The sequence below is a fragment of the Ovis aries genome, chromosome 5 (genome assembly GCF_016772045.2).
Source record: "Ovis aries strain OAR_USU_Benz2616 breed Rambouillet chromosome 5, ARS-UI_Ramb_v3.0, whole genome shotgun sequence".
Lineage (NCBI taxonomy): Eukaryota > Metazoa > Chordata > Mammalia > Artiodactyla > Bovidae > Ovis > Ovis aries.
The window spans coordinates 40736573-40758968 of NC_056058.1; the positions used below are offsets into that span (position 1 = coordinate 40736573).

Genomic DNA, 22396 nt, shown 5'->3' on the forward strand with positions numbered 1-22396 from the left:
AAGCAGAGACTAGGATGGTGACTAGAGCAGAGGTGGACGGCTGGGGAATATGGGCAAAGCAGAGAGGAGGCACACAGGTTTCAGGCTCACACAAACCAGGAAGAATGGATGTGGGGGAGACCTAGGATTCAGCCCCGGTCCTTTTCAAGCTGACTTTGATAGCAGTGTCAACTGCTGCTGGATGCTTGATGTAAAAGCGCTAGCCCAGCCCGGGGAGCCTACCAGCCAGAAGAGAACAGGTCTTAGAAGACCTGCCCTGCTGTCTTCTCTGTATCAGTCACAAGTTACATGAGTCATGAGCTCCCCACTCACATTGGTGTACATCATCCAGATTGAGGGTTCAGGCCCTTGGAGGGAGGGTCCTCACTGATAAGGGGTAAGCTTGGTCAATCAGTCACTCAGTGTCCCCTGCAGCCCTCAACTGGGTACGGAGCAACTAGAGGTCCAATGAAGTAGGAAGGTAAACCAACAAGACACAGTGACAGTGGGGCTCTGTATAATCACACGTGACAGCAACAGAGGGAAAGGGCTTGAGTAAGCCTAGGGCAACAGAGGAGACTCCTTGGAGGGAGCTTTAACAAGAATCATCAAAAATGAGGGACAGGGAAAGCCTGGTGTGCTGCAGTTCTTGGGGTCATAAAGAGTCTGACATGACTTGGCAACCGAACAACAACAGCAGCAGACGAAGGAATGGAGAGAGCGATGTGTTCCAGGTCTGAAAGTTTCTTCCCCTGTAGTATAAGCAGCAGTCATCAAAGCAGCATGGTATCAGCACAAAACAGGCATGAATCAATGGAACTGAACAGAGAGCCCAGAATTACACCTCCATCTATGGTCAGTTAATCTTAGAGGAAGCAAGAAATGGAAGAAAGTCATGAAATTAAAAGACACTTACTCCTTGGAAGGAAAGTTATGACCAACCTAGATAGCATATTGAAAAGCAGAGACATTACTTTGCCAACAAAGGTCCATCTAGTCAAGGCTATGGTTTTTCCAGTGCTCATGTATGGATGTGAGAGTTGGACTGTGAAGAAAGCTGAGTGCCAAAGAATTGATGCTTTTGAACTGTGGTGTTGGAAGACTCTTGAGAGTCCCGTGGACTGCAAGGAGATCCAACCAGTCCATTCTAAAGATCAGCCCTGGGTGTTCTTTGGAAGGAATGATGCTGAAGCTGAAACTCCAGTACTTTGGCCACCTCATGCAAAGAGTTGACTCGTTGGAAAAGACTCTAATGCTGGGAGGGATTGAGGGCAGGAGGAAAAGGGGATGACAGAGGATGAGATGGCTGGATGGCATCACCGACGTGAGTCTGAGTGAACTCCCGGAGTTGGTGATGGACAGGGAGGCCTGGCGTGCTGCGATTCATGGGGTCACAAAGAGTTGGACACGACTGAGCAACTGAACTGAACTGAACTGAAAGTCTCTTCAGCAAGTGGCATTGGGAAAACTGAACAACCATGTGTAAATCAATGAAGTTAGCACACTCCCATACACATGCACAAAAATAAACTCAGGTTGGCTTAAATATAAGACATGACACAAAAATACTCCTAAAAGAGAACATAGGCAAAACATTCTCTGACATAAATCTTACCAATGTTTTCTTAGGTCAGTCTCCCAAAGCAACAGAAATAAAAGCAAAAATAAAGTGAAGAAGAACAAGAGTCTCTTGATGAAGGTGAAAGAAGAGAGTGAAAAGGCTAGCTTAAAGCTCAACATTCAAAAACTAAGATCATGACATTCAGTTTCATCACTTCATGGCAAATAGATAAGAAAAAAACGGAAACAGTGGCAGATTTTATTTTCTTGGGCTCAGAAATCACTGTGGATGGTGATTGCAGCCATGAAATTAAAAGACGCTTGCTCCTTGAAAAAAAAGCTATGACAAACCTAGACAGTGTATTAAAAAGCAGAAGCATCATTTTGCCAACAAAGGTTTGTATAGTCAAAGCTATAGGTTTTCCAGCAATCATGTATGGATGTGAGAGTTGGACCATAACAAAGGCTGAGCACCAAAGAATTGATGCTTTTGAACTGTGGTACTGGAGAAGACTCTTGAGAGTCCCTTGGACTGCAGAGATCAAAGCAGTCAATGGTAAAGGAAACCAGCCTTAAATATTCATTGGAAGGACTGATGCTGAAGCTGAAGCTCCAATACTTTGGCTTCCTGATTCGAAGAGCCAACTTATTGGAAAAGACCTTGATGCTGGAAAAGATTGAAGGCAGGAGGAGAAGGGGGCGACAGAGATGAGATGGTTGAATGACATCATGGACTCGACATGAGTTTGAGCAAACTCTGAGAGATAGTGAAGGACAGGGAAGCCTGGCATGCTGCAGTCCATGGGGTCACAAAGAGTCAGACACCACCTAGGGACTGAACAACAACCAACAAATGGAAACTAACCAAACTCACAAGCTTTTCTAAAGCAAATGAAACCATCAACCTACAGACTTGGAGAAAAATATTTGCAAATGATTAAGCAAATTAAGAAAGGACTTGATTTCCAAAATATATGAACAGCTCATACAACACAGCAACCAATAACAAAAAAAACAAACAACCCAATGGAAAAATGGGCAGAAGACCTAACTAGACATTTCTCCAAAGAAGACAGACAGATGGTCAATAAGCACATGAAAAGATGCTCAGCATCACTAATTAATGGAAAAATGAAAATCAGAACTACAATGAGGTACCACCTCACACCAATCATTAAAGCCATCATTAAAACATTTACAAATTACGAATGCTGGAGAGGGTGTAGAAAAAATGGAACCCTCCTACAGGGTTGGTGGGACTGTAAATTGGTGCAGCCACTATAGAAAACAGTATGGAGTTTCCTCAGAAAATGTAAAATAGTTTCCATATGATCCAGCAATCCCAATCCTGGGCATATGTCCAAACAAAACTATAATTCAAAAAGACACATGCATCCCAATGTTCATAGCAGCACTATACACAATAGCCAAGACACAGAAAAAAACCTAAATGTCCATCAACAGATGAATGGATATAGAAGACCTGGTACATATATACAATGGAATATTATTCAGCCATAAAAAATGAAATGATGTCAATTGCAGCAACAAGGATGGACCTGAAGATTTTCATACTAAATATGAAAGTCAGGGAAAGAAGGGAGCCAGACAAAGACAAATAACATATGATACCACTTATATGTGGACTCTAAAATACGACACAAATGAGCATCTACAAAACAGAAACAGACTCACAAACTTAGAGAACAGACTTATGATTGCCAGGGGGGATGGGGGGGGAGTGAGGGAGGGCTGTACCGGGAGTCCGGGGTTAGCAGACACAAACTATTCTATATAGGATGGGTAAACAACAAGGTCCTTCTGTAGAGCACAGAGAACTACATTCAACATCCTGTGGTAAACCATAATGGAAAAGTATGAACAGAATGTATATATATGCATAACTGAATCACTTTGCTGTATAGCAGAAATTAAACACAACATTATAAATCAGTAATACCTCAATCAAATAAAATTTAAAAATAAAAATGTGTAAGTCTCTTCCCACAGATTAGAGTAGAGAAATGAGGCAACCATCCCACCAGGTGAGAAACATTAACCCCACAAGTGAGGGGAGGAAGTGTGCCCTGAGAAAGACCATCACTTGTGCCCAGGAATACACAACCTGTGTCTATATTTGAGGGACTTCACACAAACTTCAAATAAGGAACATTCTATTAACAACAGTTAGAACCAGACATGGAACAACTGACTGGTTCAACATTGGGAAAGGGGTAGGACAAGGCTGTGTATTATCACCCTGCTTATTTCACTTATATGCAGAGTGCATCATGCGAAATGCCAGACTGGATGAATCACAAGCTGGAATCAAGACTGCCAGGGGAAATATCAACAACCTCAGATATGCAGATGATACCACTTCAATATGGGCTTCCCCGATATGCCTGCAGGGCAGGAGACACAGGAGACACAAGTTCGATCCCTGGGTCCAGAAGATCCCCTGGAGGAGGAAATGGCAACTCACTCCAGTATTCTAGCCTGGGAAATCCCATGGACAGAGGAGCATGGCAGGCTACAGTCCAAACGGTCACAAAGAATTGGACATAACTGAGTGACTAAGCACACATACACACCATTCCAAAGGCAGAACGTGAAGAGGAACTAAAGAGCCTTTTGATGAGTGTGAAAGAGGAGAGTGGAAAAGCTGGCTTAAAGCTCAACATTCAAAAAAAAAAAAAAAAGAAGATTGTGGCACCCAAGCCCATCACTTCACAGCAAATAGAAGGGGGAAAAGTGGAAGCAGTGGCAGATTTTATTTTCTTGGGCTCCAAAGTCACTGCAGACAGTGACTGCAGCCATGAAATTAAGACACTTGTTCCTGGAAAGAAAACCTATGACAAACCTAGATAGCATATTAAAAAGCAGACATCACTTTGCCAACAAAGGTCCATATAGTCAAAGCTACAGTTTTTCTAGTAGTCATGTACAGATGTAGAGTTGGACCATAAAGAAGACTAGATGCCAAAGAACTGATGCTTCTGAATTGTGGTGCTGGAGAAGACTCTTGAGAGTCCCTTGGACTGCAAGAAGATCAAACCAGGCAATCCTAAAGGGAATCAATCCAATACTTTGACCACCTGATGTGAAGAGCTCACTCATTGGAACAGACTCTGATGCTGGGAAAGGTTGAAGGCAAAAGGAGAAGAAGGCAGCAGAGAATGAGATGATTAAAGGGCATCACTGACTCAATGGACATAAATTTGAGCAAACTAGGGAGATAATGAAGGACAGAGGAGCCTGGTGTGCTGCAGTCCACGGGTCACAAAGAGTCGGACACAAGTTAGCGACTGAACAACAACATAAACAAGGGGGAAAAGGACAGTTTCTTCAAAAATATCAATACCATAAAAGACCGATCTGTGGAAATGTTCCAGATGTGAGAACTAAACACATTGCCTGATGCTGGGCTGGATCCGGTAGGTTGGAGGGAAATCACTAGGTCAACTGACAAAGCTGAAACTCAGATGTAGATGGAATAATGCACTGTATCAGCATTAAGCTTCCTGGAATCAGTAGCTGTTCTGTGATTCTATAAGAGAATGTACTTCTTAGAAAATTCACACTGAAGCCTTTAGGAGCAGTTGTAGGCAAAATATCTGTGTGCCGTAAAAATTGGTATATTAAAACACAATCCCCAGTGTGCTGGTGTTAGAGGAGGTGGGCTCTTGGCATGTGATTATATCAGAAGGGCAGAGCCACCATGAAGGGATTACTGCCCTGATGAGAGAGACCCCAGAATGCTCCCTCAGCCCTTCTGCCCTATGAGGGCACAGCCAGAAGATGGCCTTTGAACCAGGAAGCAAATCCTCACCAAACCACACATCTGCTGGCACCCCGATCCTGGACTCCAGTCTGCAGATGAGAAACACAATCGCTGTTATTCATAAGCCCCCAGTCCGTGGCCTTTTTGTTAGAGTCACCGCAGTGAATGGTGACAGGGGTCAAGGGCCACGAATATGCAGCTCACTCTCAAGATCTTCAGAAAGATGTGTTTTCTGTCTACGAAACACAGACATGGAAGGGAGAGCAAATGACAGAGCAGGTAGGCAAACTGCATGGCTGAGTCTGGGGGCAAAGTTTACAGGGGTTTTCTTACTCTGCTTTTTCTATCATTCTGTAAACCAGAATGATTTCAAATAAAGAGGACAGGAAAGGAAACTAGGAAAATAAAAAGCAGTGTCTTCAGCAGAGACGTCAGGGAGGAAAAAGAGAGCTGCAGAGGGTGTTCCTGGCCTGTGAGCAGCACAAAGGATGCACCGTCCAGCAGGGCGATGGGCAGGGCCTCTGAGTCCCTTCTCCTGGCACTGCTGTGCCTGGCCTGACAGTTGAGCAGTGGGCTAAGGTCTGGGGTACCCCCACAGCTGAGCCCAGCCGAGGGAGAGCCGGCAGAGGGGAGGGGTGCTGGGTGCTTGCAGCTCGGGGCAGCGGTTCATCCACTAAGCTGTCTTATTCTTTAGTGTTGTTGATTCATGTTTGGCTGTGCTGGGTCTTCCCTGCTGTGTGGGCTTTTCTCTAGTTGCAGCCAGCAGGGGCTACTCTCTAGTCCTGCTGTGTGGGCTTCTCTTGTTGCGGAGCACGGGCTCTAGAGCACAGGCTCAGTAGCTGTGGTGCACAGGCTTAGTTGATCCGCAGCATGTGGGATGTTCCCAGACCAGGGATTGAACTCGTGTCTCCTGCGCTGACAGGCAGATTCTTAACCACTGAGCCACCAGGGGAGCCCCTTAATCTTTCTGTTGCAAGTTCCCCCCCACCCAGAAAAAGCAGCCCTGGAGGAACCATTTCCTGCAGACATCACCCTGACCTGAGCCGATCCGGGAAGGTGGGTATTGCGAGTAGGTCTGTCCCCCCCGCACACACCCCCATACCCCACCCCCCCACATCACACACACAAGAAGTTTCCCCACTGCTGGGAATGCACAGAGGCCAACGGGGACAGCATGAGGCTCCAGAGCTCCCGCCGGACCTGCGGGGACTCTGTCACCTCTTCTCAGAGTCCTACCAGTGGTGACCATGAGGGCCAATCCCCGATGCTTCTCCGTCCCAGCCTCTGTCTCATGGTCTGGTTCCTGGGAACCTATAGCCCCTGACACAGAGCTTGAGTCATATTTTGAAACATTTAAAAAAACATAAAAGAGGTAACATAAGTTTAAAGTGGTAAGGTAAAGGGGAAGAACTGAGCCTGATGCCGGTCCTGTCAGGAAACGTGAACAAGCCCATTTCTGTACTATCCAGATGAATCACAGGGCAGGTCCTGACCCTGAGCAGACATGTTGTTGTTCAGTCACTCAGGCATGGTCAACTGTTTGCAACTCTACTGACTGCAGTGCGCCAGGCCCCTCTGTCCTTCACTATCTCCCAGAGTTTGCTCAAATTCATGTCCATTGAGTCAGTGATGCTCTCTAACCATCTCATCCTCTGCCACCCCCTTCTCCTTTGGCCCTCAAATCTTTCCCAGCATCAGGGTCTTTTCCAATGGGTCAGCTCTTCGCATCAGGTGGCCAAAGTATTGTAACTCAATGAAGCTCTGAGCTGTGCTGCGCAAGCCCACCTGAGAAGGACAGTTCAGAGTGAAGGCTTCTGACAAAACGTGACCCTCTGGAGAAGGAAATGGCAGCCCCCTCCAGTATTCCTGCCTGGAAAATCCCATGGACAGTTATGAAAAGGCAAAAAGATATGACGCCGGAAGATGAACCCATAGCACAGAAGGCGTCCAATATGATACTGGGGAAGAGTAGAGGGTAAGAACTGATGGCTGTTTTGCAGTGAGCCAGCATCAACCCTGAGAATGAGGGTCACAGAGTCGCCTCCGCCCAAACACTTTCTGGTTTACTGAGTCCTGGACACTTCAGCCTGCAGGGTCAGCAAGCAGCTGCCAGTCCAGGAGAAGAGCCTGGACTCAGAGCAGCTTCAGGCAGGACTTAAACTTGCGGAAGCTGACTGCAGGGGTGGCTACACTCACCTGCGTCGGTGATGGTAAAACCCAGACAGATAGATTTTCCTTTCTGTTCTCAACAAAGCAGAACACAGATCACACTGGACTCACGAAGTATACATGCCTCTTTATCCGCTCACTAAATCACGATATAATAGTTGACATGTGGGCAGTTAAGGTCACATTTTATTTCTTCGGGACATGTCAGTGTGCAGTGCTTTTTTCTCAGCTTGAAGAGGAACGCTAAAACACGAGGGGTCTTTGACAAGAGAATGAGTGCGCCGTTTTGGACACTCGGCTGGTTTAAAGCCTCGTTTTGTGTTGTGGCACGAGGTCCCTAGGGCTGACCACCCCTATTGGTGGAGCTGCACTTTGCCAGCACAGCAGGTACCAAGGGTCTAAGATTTCTAACCTCCACTGGTTTCCTACTCACCACACATCAGTGGCTGAAACAACAGACCCTAATCCCCTGGGGGTCGGGTGTGTCCGCAGGGCCTCCCCCCTCCCTCCTGAGGCCCAAGGGGAGGCCGTGGGGCCTTTCAGGGCTGTGTCCCTCCCGCCTCAGGCCAGGGCGCAATGCATGGCTTTGGTGTCACCCTGTCTCCTCAGCTTCTCTCTTAGGACATGCTACGGTACTGGACCCACCCAGGGAACCCACGACAACCTCCCTGGGCCCTGTCTGCAGAGCCATGTCCAGCATGCCATGTTCCCAGGCTCAGGGAATCAGCTGACCCCATAGTCCACCCTGCTGGATGCAGGCCACCCTGGTTCCAGGCGGGACTCCTGACTTACCGGGGTGTGAGTCTGCGTGGATATGCTTCTGGGCTTCATCACAACAGTGGTACCCACCAGAGCAGCAGGGAGAGAGCAGGGGTCACATCATCATCAGACGAGCGTGCGTGGCCATCACCCTGCCCGCCCGCAAAAAACCTGCACTCAGCGGCACCCACAGGCTCAGTGAGGCATCCATCCATCCATCCATCTGTGCTGCCGGGTCATCCAGAGAAGATGAGGGTGAGCTTCTTTTTAACCTTTTTCTTCTGAACCTCTGTCCAGGTCTGCACCTGTTAATACTGTTAATACTGTTAATACTGGACCTGTTAATACTAAACAACTGTCCTTTACATTACTGAGTGAAGTAGTGTCCTCAAAGCGTCTGGGAATCATGGCTCGGGACCTGACGCGTGGTGGGCTTGAGAGAAGACGTGAGGGCAGTCAGCATGCCACCCCTTCAGGACCCAGCAATTGGTCCCCAAGTGAATGAGCAGGAGCCAGAGGCAAACGAGACTGTCTAGGACTGCAGATGCAGACAAGAGATTCTCCCACTGTGCTCAGCAGAACAACAGCCCCAGAGACACCCCCATCCTGGTCCCTGGGCCTGTAAACATGTCATGAGGCAGAAGGGACTTTGCAGATGGGATTAAGCTAAGACCCCTGAGATGGGGATTACCCTGGAATCCCCAGGGGTCCTAGTATCATCACAGGATCCTTATGAGAAGGAGTGGGTGTCAGAGGCAGAGAGACAGGAGATGCTGTGCTGTTGGCTGTGAGGATGGAGGGAGGGGCCACAAGCCAGGGATGCGGTGCCTCTAGAAGCTGGAAAAGTGGGGAGCCCGTGCTCCCCGGGAGCCTCCAGAAGGACCAGCCCTGCCCAAGCCTAGATTCAGCCCTGTGACGCCCGAGCTAGACTCCTGATTTCAGGATTGTCAGAGAATGAATCTGTGTGGCTTCCAGCCCCCTGTTTGAGGTGACTTGTTCCAGCTGCTGTAGGAAACTCACATGGGGATGGGGACTGTGGGTCTTTCACCAACTCTGTGACCCTGAGTCTCCACCTCAGCACAATGGTCCCCACATGGGGACCTCAGACACTGATGGTCTCCAACAGGTACCCCCCTGCAAAGATCACTAATTGTGCAGCAGGCATTAGCTGGTTCATCACAGAGCTCGAGATGCTGTGGACACTATAGATCAGCAAATGGGGACAGAAGGACTCAGAGGGAAATTTCTGACATGGGGAGGGGGAGGTGTGCTGTCCGAGGGGCTGGCGACTGCAGGGGAACGTGAGTGGGAAAAAAGGCTGCAGGACTGCAGGCTGGATGCAAACGTAAACATCATCATTATTATTATTGTCTCCTCTTTTCAGCCACTGTCCTCCCGCCTCCAGGCCAAGGCGCTCAGAGCCACACACAGGGTCAGGTTGCACTTGGGTGTTTACTGGGAACGGGCTCAGGGGCCAGGCCTGAGGCTCATGCTTTCTTGGTGATGGTCTTGGGGGTAGCGAGCTCGTACAGGCGAGGGGACGCCTGAGCCACCAGGGCGGCAGGGGACACGTGGGAGGGGTCGTAGCCCTCATTCAGGTCCTTCCGCACTCGGGGTTTTGCCAGAGACAGGATGCGGGGACTAGCCACTGCCTTCTTGGTGACCTCCAGCACCTCCCAGCGCGGGTCGCGGTCAGGAACACACTTGTCTGACTGGGCCTTGGGCACTGGAGGGGGCGGGAGAGGGGGCGCAGTGTCAGCAGCCAGAGCCTGCCTTCCCCACGGAGCGCGATCTTCTGAGTCAGAGCTCCCAAGTTCAATGTCCTGTCCCTCGGCAGATGATGGATAAACACACGCGTCCCTCCACACGCCTGAGCATCACTCAGCCATGAAGAGAAGTCCTGACACTGGCTACCACATGGATGGACCCTGAGAACATGATGCTCAGTGACAGAAGCAGACACAGAAGGACACACAGGGTGTGATTCCACTGGTGGGAAACATCCAGAACAGGCTGGCCCACAAAGTGAGTGGGTTCCTGGTGGTCATGGGGATGGGGAGGGGCTGAGGGGGCCAGCTGATGGAGATGGGGCGTCACTTTGGAGTGGTGGAATGTTCTGGAATTGATTGTGTGGGACATAGGGAACAGACTGATGGGTGCCAGTGGGGGAGGTGGCAGGGAAGGGAAGGATTGGTGGCTTGGGGTGAGCAGATGCAAACTATATTATACACAGGATGGGCAAACTATATTATACACAGGATGGACAAACGACAAGTTCCCACTGTAGAGCACAGGGGACTATAGTCAATATGCGGTGATACTTGGAACTCTGCTGCTATGTTCTATATCTCAATGGTACGTGGCAGCCAGGATGGGAGGGAGTTTGGGAGAGAACAGATACATGTATGTGTATGCCTGAGTCTCTTCACTGTTCACCTGAAACTGTCACAGCATTGTTAACCGGTTATATCCCAATGCAAAATTAAGAGTTGAAAATTCCTGTGATAAAAGATAATGGGAAAAAATATGAAAAAGAATGTGTATAACTGAGTCACTTTGCTGTTCAGCAAAAATTAACACAATACTGTAATTCAACTACACTTCAATAAAATTTTTTAAATAAATAAAATAATATATAATTTTTAAATAAATAAAATAGGTTTTAGTAATGTGCCCACAGCTATCTGTGAGTGTACTGGGAAGTACTGAACTGTGCATTTTGAAGGGTGAGTCATAAAGAACAATGTCCCAAATGGTCATGGGCCCAGGCAGAGACTGGAGGGGCAGACATAGGTGCCCTGGTGCCTGGGGGTGAGGCAGGGGCTCCATCAGCCCCACTGCCCATGCACCTGTGGCCCCAGCTGGGTCCTCCCCATAGGGTCCACCAGCTACATGTGACCAGCACCCCATATGGACTGGGATTTTATCCTATTTAATTTTAATAAAATCCATTAACTGAATTAAATCAACAGGTTTATTGACATTCAGTCCATTTCAGTCATGGACAGACAGGTCTCAGAGTAGACCTGTGGCTCAGCCGGGCCCACCACTCACTGGCCAGGAGCCCTGGCCCTGCTCCCGCTTGGACCCCCTACCTCTTCACCACCCCTTCCCTCACAGTGGGAGCCTCGGGGCTTGGCCCGCATGAGGGCGAGGAGAGAGTGACCACTGGTGACTACTGGTGAGCACTCCTATCTCTAGGCCCTTCAGAAGTTTCCTTTCCAAACCCCTCTTTGCCCCAAGACTCTGCAAATGCAAAAAGGCCATCTCCACTCAGCAGAGGAGCTGCAGCTCTGGGGAGAGGCACTCAGTGAAAAGAATGGGAGCCTGTGCTGGGGACCCCAAAGAGGGTACTGGGGGGCCTTGGGAGGACCTGCCAGAGCCCACCTTCCTGGAGTCCTCAGGGAGACTCAGGGTCTCCCCCTGTCGTAACATCTGGGCTGTGAAAATCTATTGGTCACAAGTTAACAGTGCAACCCGCCCACAGCCACACAGAACCCATACTACATGGACCAGTGTTGCCCAAGGACCCTGCACTGCATGTTTCCTCTCTTCACTTTTTAAATGCTGGTCAGAACCATCAGTGGGTGGGAGTCTACAGTTGGAAATACACGGCCCTACACCAGTCTTATCCATACACACACACAGAGGGATGTGCGTTGATAACATGCTCCTGTGAAGTCTGGATGAATACACATACCTGTGTATGTACAAACATACATGTGCTTATGTTCCACATGTGTCTGTGTCCATGCGTGTGTGTGTGTGAGAGAGAGAGGCAGAAGTGCGTGTATGCTTGTGTCTCTGTTCATTTAACCAATCTTTAACAAATTCAACGAATACTTTAACAAATATTTAAGGGGCTTCCCTGGTGGCTCAGTGGTAAAGAATCTGCCTGCAATGCGGGAGACTTGAGTTCAATCCTTGGGTCGGGAAGATCCCCTGGAGGAGGAAATGGCAACCCACTCCAGTGCTCTTGCCTGGAGAATCCCATGGACAGAGGAGCCTGGCTACGGTCCACAGGGTCTCAGAGTCATGGACGCAACTGAGCAACTAAACCACCACCAAGGGAACAGATTGATGAATCAACAAACAAAAGAAACTATAAGCAAGAGGAAAATGACTGGGAAGAAGGTACTTTGCAAAGTACTCAACAAGGGGTAAGTGATCATCTTACATAGAGCTGCTGCAAATTAATTCCCTCCCCCAACCCCCCAATAAAAACGGGAAATAGGAAACTGAGAAAAAGACACAGCAGAGTAAACGGAAATAGCCAGTCAAGCTCCCTGGTGATCCTGTACCAGGAGCCGGGCACACTTGAGTTTCCCAAAGCCCCTGACTGCCTTTGGGTGGTGAGATCCCTTTCTTCATGCCTTGCTACATTTTTCAGATTCTTTACAATCACTGCATATTACTTCTGCTGTGGGGGAGTCAGGTCTTCCTTTGTTTTCAAGGACAGGAAGAGCCTCTGGCCAGCACCCTTAGGTCCCAGCTTGGCTCTCCAGGCACTGGCCTGCATCCCAGGTTTCCCTTCTGCACCTACATGCTGGAAGACCCACTCAGATGACGCACTTGGCTCAGGCCCACAACCCCCATCCCAGGGTGGGTGATGCCCTCTGCCAGCCCCCAGGGAATGCAAGCAGCTGCAGTATGAACTGCCCACAGCGATTCAAACAGTGGGTCTGCAGGTTAGTGGGAGTCAGGGGAACACGAATCTTGCAGAACCAGCTCCAAGTGGACTGGCTGCTCCCAACTGCATCCAGTGTGGAAGGGTGCTTCATGAGATGTCAAGCACCCCCGGGACCCACTTACTGGCCAACTGAAGTAGGCGGTTATAGTCTGACACATGTGGCTTGGGTTTTGGCATGGGGTCCCACTCTTCCAGTAGGGTGGCTGGAGCCTTGGGCTTTGCCAGTCGGATGATCCTCGAACTGGGAATGGCCATCTTGGCTGCCCTGGACACTTGGGACACCTAGAAACAAAGTTAGAGGGAAAGAGTAAAGCAGCCTGTGCTGTTTTACACACCCCTGGGTCAAAAGATCCCGTAAGCAATGCTGAAAGACAGAAGACTGGCTAGGAAGTTAGTCTACAGTGTGTTTAGCAAAGGATTAGTAGCCATCATATATAAAGAGGTTCTCTAAGTCAATACCATGAAAAATCAGTAGGAAATAGCTAATCATGAAGGAAAGTAAACCCAAAGGATCAATAATCCTTTCTGTGCACCAGGGAAATATAAATTAAAACAGCAAAATATCACTCCATGCCAACAAATTTGGCAAAAGTGACCAAGCCTGGCATTATCCAGCCCTGGCAAGAAGGTGGGAGGACAGAGATCCGATGCATGGCTGGTAGGAAGGCAAACTGTACAAGCACTTTGTTTCTGTGAAACATTTAACGTTTTACAGAAGCTCTCCCCTGGGTGCACTCTGCTGGGTAGGATACTGCCCAGAGGCAGAGGTTTGGCTGAAATGATCCTTAGGGCCATCATTAAAATTTGTGTCTCTTTCCTCCTGAAATTGTGCTGCTTAGAAATCACATACACTACTCATACCAAAGACATCCTGGTGTTTACAATTTCATGTCCCTCTCAACCACCCATTCCATCCCCCCTCCTTTCTTCCCCTCCTTCTCTCCCCCCATCAACAGTCTGCACAGCTCCAGTCAACAGCTGAGGTGGATGAATCAGCCTGCAGTCCTACCCTCAGGGAACCGCCAGCCTGGAGGGGTGACAGGCAGGGAAAATTCATTCATCCACTCGTTCAAATAATATTGATGACTACTCCATGCCCTGTGCATGCCAGGGCCGAAGACTTGTTGAGGGACCTTCATTTAGTCCCCTGGGAGGCACAAGGGAGAGTAAGGGTGGAGAAGGCCCCATTCTGCCAGCTTTCTCAGGCACTGGGGAGCCACAGAGGGTGTTGGAGCACAAAAGGGCTTAAAGGCTGAACCGGCAGAGGCAGGGCAGGGGCTGGGAAAACAGCAGGTACACCTCCCAGGAAAAGCTGAGGCCAGACTCTCCTCTGTATCCTTGTCCAATCCAATTGACTGTGAAGCCTTCTTTGAGACAACTGGGGAAATGGAACATGGATTGGGGATTTAAACACTAAGGTATTATTGTTAAATTCTTCTAGTTGGACCATTGTTGGTATGTTTATTACTTTATTTTTATTTTTTTATCTTTTTGAGAGTTGTGAGTTAGTTTTGTTTGGGGAAAAATGAGGACTGCAGCCCGAGGGATAGCTCTGAAAAACTGCTCCCCATTGTTGGTATAGTTTTAAACCATCACAAACCATGTGATGTCTGAATTCAGTTGTAAAAGTCTTCAAGTCAAGAGCGGGCGGGGAGGGTTGATCTATCAAACAACCACACGAAAACACCCAGGGACAAGCTCTTCGATGCATGTTAAACCACACAGCCCAGGACTTCCCAGGTAGTCCAGGGGTTAAGACTCTCCCTTCTAATGCAGATAGCTCAGATGGTAAAAGAATCTGCCTACAATGCAAGAGACAGGGCTTCGATCCTTGGGTCGGGAAGATCCCCTGGAAAAGGAAATGGGAACCAACTCCAGTATTCTCAACTGGAGAATTCTAAGGACAAAGGAGCCGAGTAGGCTACAATTCATGGGGGTCACAAATGGTCAGACACAACTGAGCAACTAAGACTTTCACTTTCACTTTTCCAATGCAGGAGGCCCAGGTTCGATCCCTGGTCGGGGAAATAAGGTCCCACATGCCATGGGGAGAGATAAGGGCCGGATTCAGGATGAACTGAACTCTGGTGTCACCTCTGAACCAGTTATCATGCACTCGTTCAAGCAGATGGCTTGGGGCTCTCCTCCGCGCTCGCCTGACTGGCAGGGGAGCGTGGTCCCTGCCCGCCTTCAAGGGGTCGGAGGAAAGAAAAGCCGGAGGCGGGATGGGGTGGCGGGGGAGTGGAGGTGGGGGAGTGGAGGGGCGGGGCTTCTTGAACCCACACTGGGACTCCCGATGGCTAAGAGAAGGAGCCACACGCCTGTCCCCTCTTATCCTTGTGTGTCCTCTGAGCCCCGGGGTGGGGGGGACAGGCGGGGCCCCCGGAAGGAGCCAGGGAGCTCCAGGGACGGAAGGGCACCCACCTCGGACATATTTATGCTCCAGATGTTGTTTCGGACCTTTGGGGTGGCCAGTTCCCGCAGGCGGTTGGACGCTCGATACTCCGAGGTGGACCGCGGAATGGGCCAGATAGACGTGGTCCTAAGGGAGAACCTAAGTCTGAGACCCCAGCCAACAAGGGGGCCGTGTCTGTGTGTGTCTGAGACCCTGGCCCTGCAGGAAGATGTGTCTGTGCATGCATGTGTGACTCCTCTCTGATTCTGGGGTTCAGGGGAGCCTGGTGCAGAAGAGGATGTTCTAATTCCTCCGAAATGAGTCCTTAAAAGACCCCTAACAGAGCCCACCTTCCTCTCAAAGATGGAGCAATGCTCTCCTGGGTCATACCCTCCCTGCCGCCCCCACAGCCCCCACCATCAGGATGGGTCAGGAGGTGGACCAAAGGGATGAAGTGAGCCCTGCCTGCCCCCTAAACTCATGTCTCAGCTCTGCCTCTGCCCCAGAAACAGCCTTATTTCATTGATCCGAGGCCGATTCCTCTCTTATTTTCACCTCTGTGAGCCTGGTGTGCAGTTCTGTAATCTGGGGTGACCTCTGTGTGACCTGTAATCTGGGGTGAGGCTGGAATGAAGCAGATAAATGCTATCACCCCAACAGAAGACCCGGTGCCCTCCTCTCCGGGGCGAGCACGACAGAACTGTTTGTACGGAGGTCATTCCAGATCACAGGTCCCACAGAGGTCACCCCAGATGACTGGTCCCTCAGTGGTGCCTCCATATTATGCTCTGACCAGCATTAAGGGGAAAAGCCATTGTCACAAGACCGGCACAGAGCCAGTGGCTGGAATCAGTTAACACTGGTAGGTGGGACTCCCCTCAGTCACTTATCTTTCCATGTGTGAGTGAGAGATGAAAGCAGAGTCTGTGTGGAATAACTTCAGACCTCACATTGGCCATCATGGAAGCCCCATGTGCTAAGACAGAGTCACGCCAGGAGGCAGGCACCTAAAACTGTAAATCTCAGAGCCACCCTCTGCCTAGGGGACTTGAGCACCTGCCTTGAGACCCACCAGCATCCCATCCCGTCTGGGCTACTGGGCCTCAAAGTCTTGGTGCCTGAGGCCCGGGCCGCGTGGATGGTCACCTGGCCCCCAGACCTGGGCCCTCCCCTGCTATGACACCCTGATGGAGAGAGGTCTCTGCCCGGAACCCCCTACCTGTTGTTGTTGTAATACTCCAAATAGAACCTCTTGGGTCGGGCCAGCTCCTCCACCCGGCGGGACACCTCTGCACAAAAGGAGAAGCAGCTGCCCTGGAAAGCTGCCCTCCCCTCCCACCTAGGGCTCTCTTCCTCCTGACCTGGCTTCACACCAGGTGACAGCTCATACCAGACACCCCCACTGGGGACCACAGGACACATGAAGAGGGTTGCTCAGAGCCCTTTGCTCCTTGGCCCTGCTGTGGATTTGGGCCTGAAGTCAGGATGGGCCTGGGCTTGAGGGGGCCTCTGTGCTAACTGGGGGTGTGGGGAATTCTAAACCTGAGTGAGAGCTTGCCCTGAGGCTCTGAGTGTCTCTCCAGAAACAAGCTCTGGAAAGGAAAGGGGTCTTTTGTGAAGTTCATACTGACCCCACTTTGGCTGAGATGCAAACTGCAATTTCCCCTGGAGAGTTTGCTCCCACTCCTCCCCCAGGACCAACCTCCAGCTAGGACAGGAGACACCTTCCCTGGAAGACTGGAGGGACCCTCCTGGAAGACAGGGGAGTGTTCCACAGGGGCCCTGAGAGGCTTGGGCCTGGGAGGCCCCAAAGACTCCCCTATCAGAGCAAGGCACAGGTCAGGGTGAGATAGGGGCAACTGGGCTATAGGCACCAGGCCAGCCCCAGTCCCCACTCCAGCACCCCCACAAAGAAGCACAGGCAAAGGGCAGATGTACCTACCAGGCACTGTGATGGTGAGGGTGGTGTCCTTGAGAAATCTCTCTGTCCAGTACACGGATGGCCTGGAACATAGCCAGCAGGGCTCATGAGGGGAGCCAGCTCCGGCGGGTGTACCCCACTCAGAAGCAGAGCTCAGGGCACCCCATGAACACAAACAGTGGGAGGAATGCAACTAGAGAGGGAGAAAGGGAGAGAGCAAGTGGATGGCAGCAGAGGCAGGTCAGAGAGGAACACGACAGGGAGGCCTTAGGGGCACGGGAGAGCGTAGATTATTTAGCAAGGCTGGTATTCAGAGAAAGAGGGAGCTGGGGAAAAAAAGAGGCATAACTGAGAAGGGAGCCCAGGCGGTACTGGCACAGACCCATCTCAGGCAGGGGCTGGGGTCCAGAGCTCCAGGTGGAACTGAGAATCCTGGGGTAGGGCCCAATGCATAGCCCTCTCCCCTCCCCCACCCAGGAGAGGAGGGGGCCCCCAGACTCACCAGTAGATACAGAACTGCAGGCTCCGCATACGCGGGGACACCCAGGCATGGCCCCTGCAGCAGCACCCCATCCTGCGGGAGACAGGCCTGCCAGCCTCCGCACTGGGCTCCACTGGACCAGGTCGGTCTGGGGTTGCTGCGCATCCCCTCTCAGACTGCCCCCCCTCCCACCACACCAGCCAGGCCAGCTGCCCGCCGGCCCATTGCCTCACCTGTCTTTCAAGACTTGCCAGTTGGTCTTGGGCTTCGCCAGCTCAAACAGCCGCCTCCTCTTCTTCCTCTCTGGGCTCACGGAGGTGCGAGGGATCCTCTGGGAGATGGAGAGCTGCCTGGGGGGAGGCAGATGGTGAGATCCAGCCCTTGCTCCCCCAGCAGGTGGCCCCACACTTCTGCTCCCGCCCTGTCCTCTAGAGGAGAACCCAGCACCGCCAAGACCTGGTCTGCCACCAGCCAGTCCCTCAATTTCCTCCTGCTGGGCCCCAAAGGGGACGCTGAGCCAGGGTGAGTGCCCCCAGGAAGCCCCCGAGGGCCCCAGACATCCTGTCTCCCCTCCTGGCTCAGATGTCCTCCCCAAGCCCCACCCATGCCCCCATTACCCTGCCTGACCAGCCACATCACACGCCATCTGTGTACTCGTCATACCAGCTCTGTGGGAGCCAGAAATCAATGTGCCCAGAGGGCAAAGGCCCTGTCTGTGTCCAAGGAGATGTGTGCTGACCCAGGAATAGGGGCTGAGAACTTTCAGCTAAGGAACCCAGGCATATCCCAGGGCACAGGGTCCCACAGGTAGGAGGGAGCACCCACTCATTTCCTGGTGTCCTCCTCTCACCCAAAAACATTTCTGGTGATCTGTGGTACTTGGAAGGATTTCAGCTTTAGAGCTTATTTTTCTGTCTATGGATGGCTGCTCACAACCTCTCAACTCTGCCATCTGACCTCTGCCCACTCCAAGTCTCCTGCCACATGGACGGAGCGGTTTGCCGACATCCTCCTCAGGGCAGCAAAGAGCTGACCCCTTCACCCTTAAGAGCGGGGGCACAGGTCCAGAGCCCACAGGCCAGTGCAGCCACCCCCAGGGACACCCCTGCCACACCCCAACCTGGGTGCCCGCTCCCCAGCCCACCTCATCTCAGGCACGCCCTCCTCCATGTCTTTCTCCAGAACCCTCTCGAGCTCCAAGAGGGCCTCTTCTGGGTTCTGGGCATCCACAGATTCTTCCTCAGCCACCTCCTCAGGGGGAATCTCCTCTTCCTGGCCTTCCAGTTTCAGGTCCCCATCATCCAGACCCTGGAACTTGGAGTCCTTGGACCCTATATTCTCATATACCGTGCCCTGGAGGCCCAGTGAGACATCATCCTGCCCCCTCTCTGGCTGGTCCTCGGCTTCCGAATTGTGGTGGTTATAGAACGAGTTTTGCTGGTGGTCCCCCATGTGCCAGGCCCTCCCCAGCCTTGCTCCCGCAACACCCAAATGTGTCTGTGGTCACCCAGCAACCGGAGAATGGCCTGCCCACATTCTCGGCCCACATTCCACCCCCAGCACGTCTGTCTGCAGGTGCCCCCCCTACCCAGACGGCACTGAGGCTCCCGGGGCCACCCAGCCCTCCAGCCTCACCTGCTGGTCCCTTTCTGCTGCTCTGCTGTCCTGTCCCCTAAACATGTGCCCTCTCCTCTGCCCACACTCATCCTGGCGGCGCCTCCTCTGGAAGGCAGGCCGATCCCCAGGTCTCTCTGCATCTTGGCGTCTGGCATGGCTTTTCTGTGGTCTTTGGCATGGCCTGAGATGACGTCCCTCACTTATTCCTCTCTCCTTTAGTGTCTGTGTCTGCCTCGTAGAAAGTAGCCTTCCCAGGCCAGGGGCTGAGAGCACCCCATCCACTGGGGCCTGGGGGTGCCTCTCAGGGAAGGGCTCCTGCTGGAGCACACTCAGCTCACCCTACACTTCCTCTTAGTTAGACCTATTTGTGCTCAGATGGGGGAGTTGCCGCTGGTGGTGACAGTTCACCAGCAGTCCTACACCGTTCCTGGGACAGGCTCAGAAATGGGACCGGAGAGGGTGTCTGCAGGGGCTTTGGGGGATGGCATCCTCTGCCTTTAAAGGAGACAGGAGGAAGAGACTCTCTCTTCTCAGTTGTTTCTGGGACTATGTGTGATGTCTGGAGCTCAGGCAGCCATCTTGGTCCTGGTCACAAGTCCATGTGCCCGATGCACAGTGAGGCCAAACAAACCACAACATTAGAGTCTGAAGCAGAGAAACATTTATCACAGGCCATACAAGGAGAGGGGTGGCTTCCACCCCAACACCCTGAACTCCCCAGAGGGATTCAGTAAAACCTTTTTAAGGCCAGGTAAGGGAGGGGTGTGGTTGTTGTTGCAAACTTGCTGGTACAGGAATTCTTTGTTCCTGCAGCCGTCCATGCAGGTCAGGTCACGAAGCTCCTGTAAACCTCTAACAAGACACATGTTATTCTCTGCTCCACAACTCTTCATCTTCATATGAGTGGGCTCTTGGAGGTCAGAGCCCTGAGAACAGACAGCAGGCAGCATCCTTTTTGGAGAGGTGCATAGCCAGCAGGGGTAAGCACAGGCCACAGGGAGCAGATGTAATGTGGAATTAGGTTTGTTCTTCCCTGTCACACTGTGACCCTGAGACCAGCAGGATTTGAGCCTGAAAGTTGTTGTTGAGCCTCCGAACCTGGCAACCCTGGAGCCTTCTATCTGGACTTCCCATTACTTGACACAATTAATTCTCTTGGGAACTTGGGGGGACTCAATGAACAATTGAGACCAGCCCAGGGGCCAGACACACAGGAAGTAACAGACTGTGATTTCAAGTGGCAACTTGGGGCTGTCTGCACCCAACAAGGCATCATTGAAGCCCACCCTCCCCATCCAGTCCTGGGTCCTGAGGGAGTTTGCCGAAGTGGCTCAGGAAGGTCTGCGGGGTCCCTACTACCTGCCACCCTGCCCCCACCACCCTGCAGGGGCCCCCTCCCTGCCCCTCATCCAGCTTTTTGCGGCCCAAGGCCAAGCTCCTACTACTTGCAGTACAGCAGGAAAATCCAAAGGGTTGGGGCAAGGAGTAGCGACTGTATTTGGAAAGCCAGCAGATGGAGAAGGCAGAGGACTGTGCCCCAAGAACCATCTTACCTGAGTTAGGATTCAAGCTTCTTTTCTACTAAAGGGGAGGGAGTAACAGCAAGCATTTCCTGGTTCCCGGCAGCCTCCGGACTTCTTCCTCTTGCAGCTGTTCATAGCTGGGCCTGGTCAGGCAGTTTTCTGTGAGCTAAACGAAGGTATTTTGGCTTAATTCTCATTACCTGGGATGCTGCGCTCCCAGAGATGGACCATTGTGTGTAATTTAGGTTTAGATGCAACATCCTGTAGTGATTAGCTTGTAATAGAATATGAAGTTTCTCCCCTATTCCACCAATCTGTGCACTCACCCTTCCCTTGATTTTCATGTGAATGAGTTCCCCAGTAGGCACCTTAGATATCACCTCCTCCAAGAAGCCTTCCTGATCACCCATCTGAAGTATAGCTTCCTTGTTTTCCTACCTAAATTTGTTGCTGTTGTTGAACGACATTTATCATGACCTCACATATTGCATTTTTAACATAACTGTCATCTTGCTAACACATTAGGATGGAGGTTCTATTGGAGCCAGATGGTGCCTGGACTCCCCGCAGCAGAAATAGAGCTCACGAGCGCAGGGAAGAGGCTGCAGTGTGATGTGGTGGACACAAGATGTCGCTGCTCTCAAGGGCACGTTGGTCCCTCCACCCGGGCGTTAACATTGGACCTCACGGACTTTCCAGTAGCATCTCCTTGAAGGCCCACCAGCCACCCCCCACCACCTCCCATACACACACACGCACACAAGGTACGCTTTATCATCATCATCCCCATTTCGCTTTCACCCAGGGAGAAACAGGATCAGAGAGGCAAAGTCATTACATTACCTAAGACCGCACAGGGACTTGAACCCCCAGCATTCAGAGCTAAGCTACTTCCGGTGGTGCCTCCAGCTGGGGCCGCATTTGCAAACTTCAGCGGTGATGCGGAATGCCCTTGACCAAAGATCAAAGATGCATGGGCCTTCCTGAGGCTAAATTAATCTCCCTGGAGACCAGCCACACTCTTCCTCACTCAGCAACCTGCCCTAGCTCCCACCTTCTACAAGAATGTTTCCTGAAGCAAGGACACGGGGCTTGGTGTCTTCAAGGTGCCACTGAGTGGGATACAGTCCTTCCTTCTTCAAGAGATGGGAATACTAGACCACCTTATCTGCTCCTGTGAAACCTGTATGTAGGTCAAGAAGCAACAGTTAGAACCGGACATGGAACAATGGACTGGTTCAAAATTGGGAAAGGAGTACATCAAGACTGTATATTGTCACCCTGCTTATTTAGCTTATATGCAGAGTACATCATGAGAAATGCCGGAATGGAGGAAGCAAAAGCTAGCATCAAGATTGCCACGAGAAATATCAATGACCTCAGATATGCAGATGAAACCACACTTATGGCAGAAAGCAAAGAGGGACTAAAGAGCCTCTTGATAAAGGTGAAAGAGGAGAGTGAAAAAGCTGGCTTAAAACTCAACATTCAAAAAACTAAGATAATGGCATCAGGTCC

The 22396-nt window shown here is 51.1% G+C and overlaps 1 protein-coding gene across 1 annotated transcript; it reads right to left on the reverse strand.

The window, feature by feature from the left end:
* Window positions 1-9353: 9353 nt before the first annotated feature.
* On the reverse strand, window positions 9354-19190 carry SPMAP2 (sperm microtubule associated protein 2). The gene is made up of 10 exons (XM_060416625.1): window positions 18883-19190; window positions 17972-18088; window positions 17760-17831; window positions 17279-17340; window positions 16556-16625; window positions 15366-15483; window positions 13064-13223; window positions 9833-9977; window positions 9640-9798; window positions 9354-9453 (listed from the first exon to the last, which is right to left on the reverse strand). The coding sequence occupies exons 1-10, from the start codon at window positions 19188-19190 to the stop codon at window positions 9354-9356; spliced, it is 1311 nt and encodes a 436-aa protein (XP_060272608.1).
* Between the last annotated feature and the right edge of the window lie 3206 nt (window positions 19191-22396).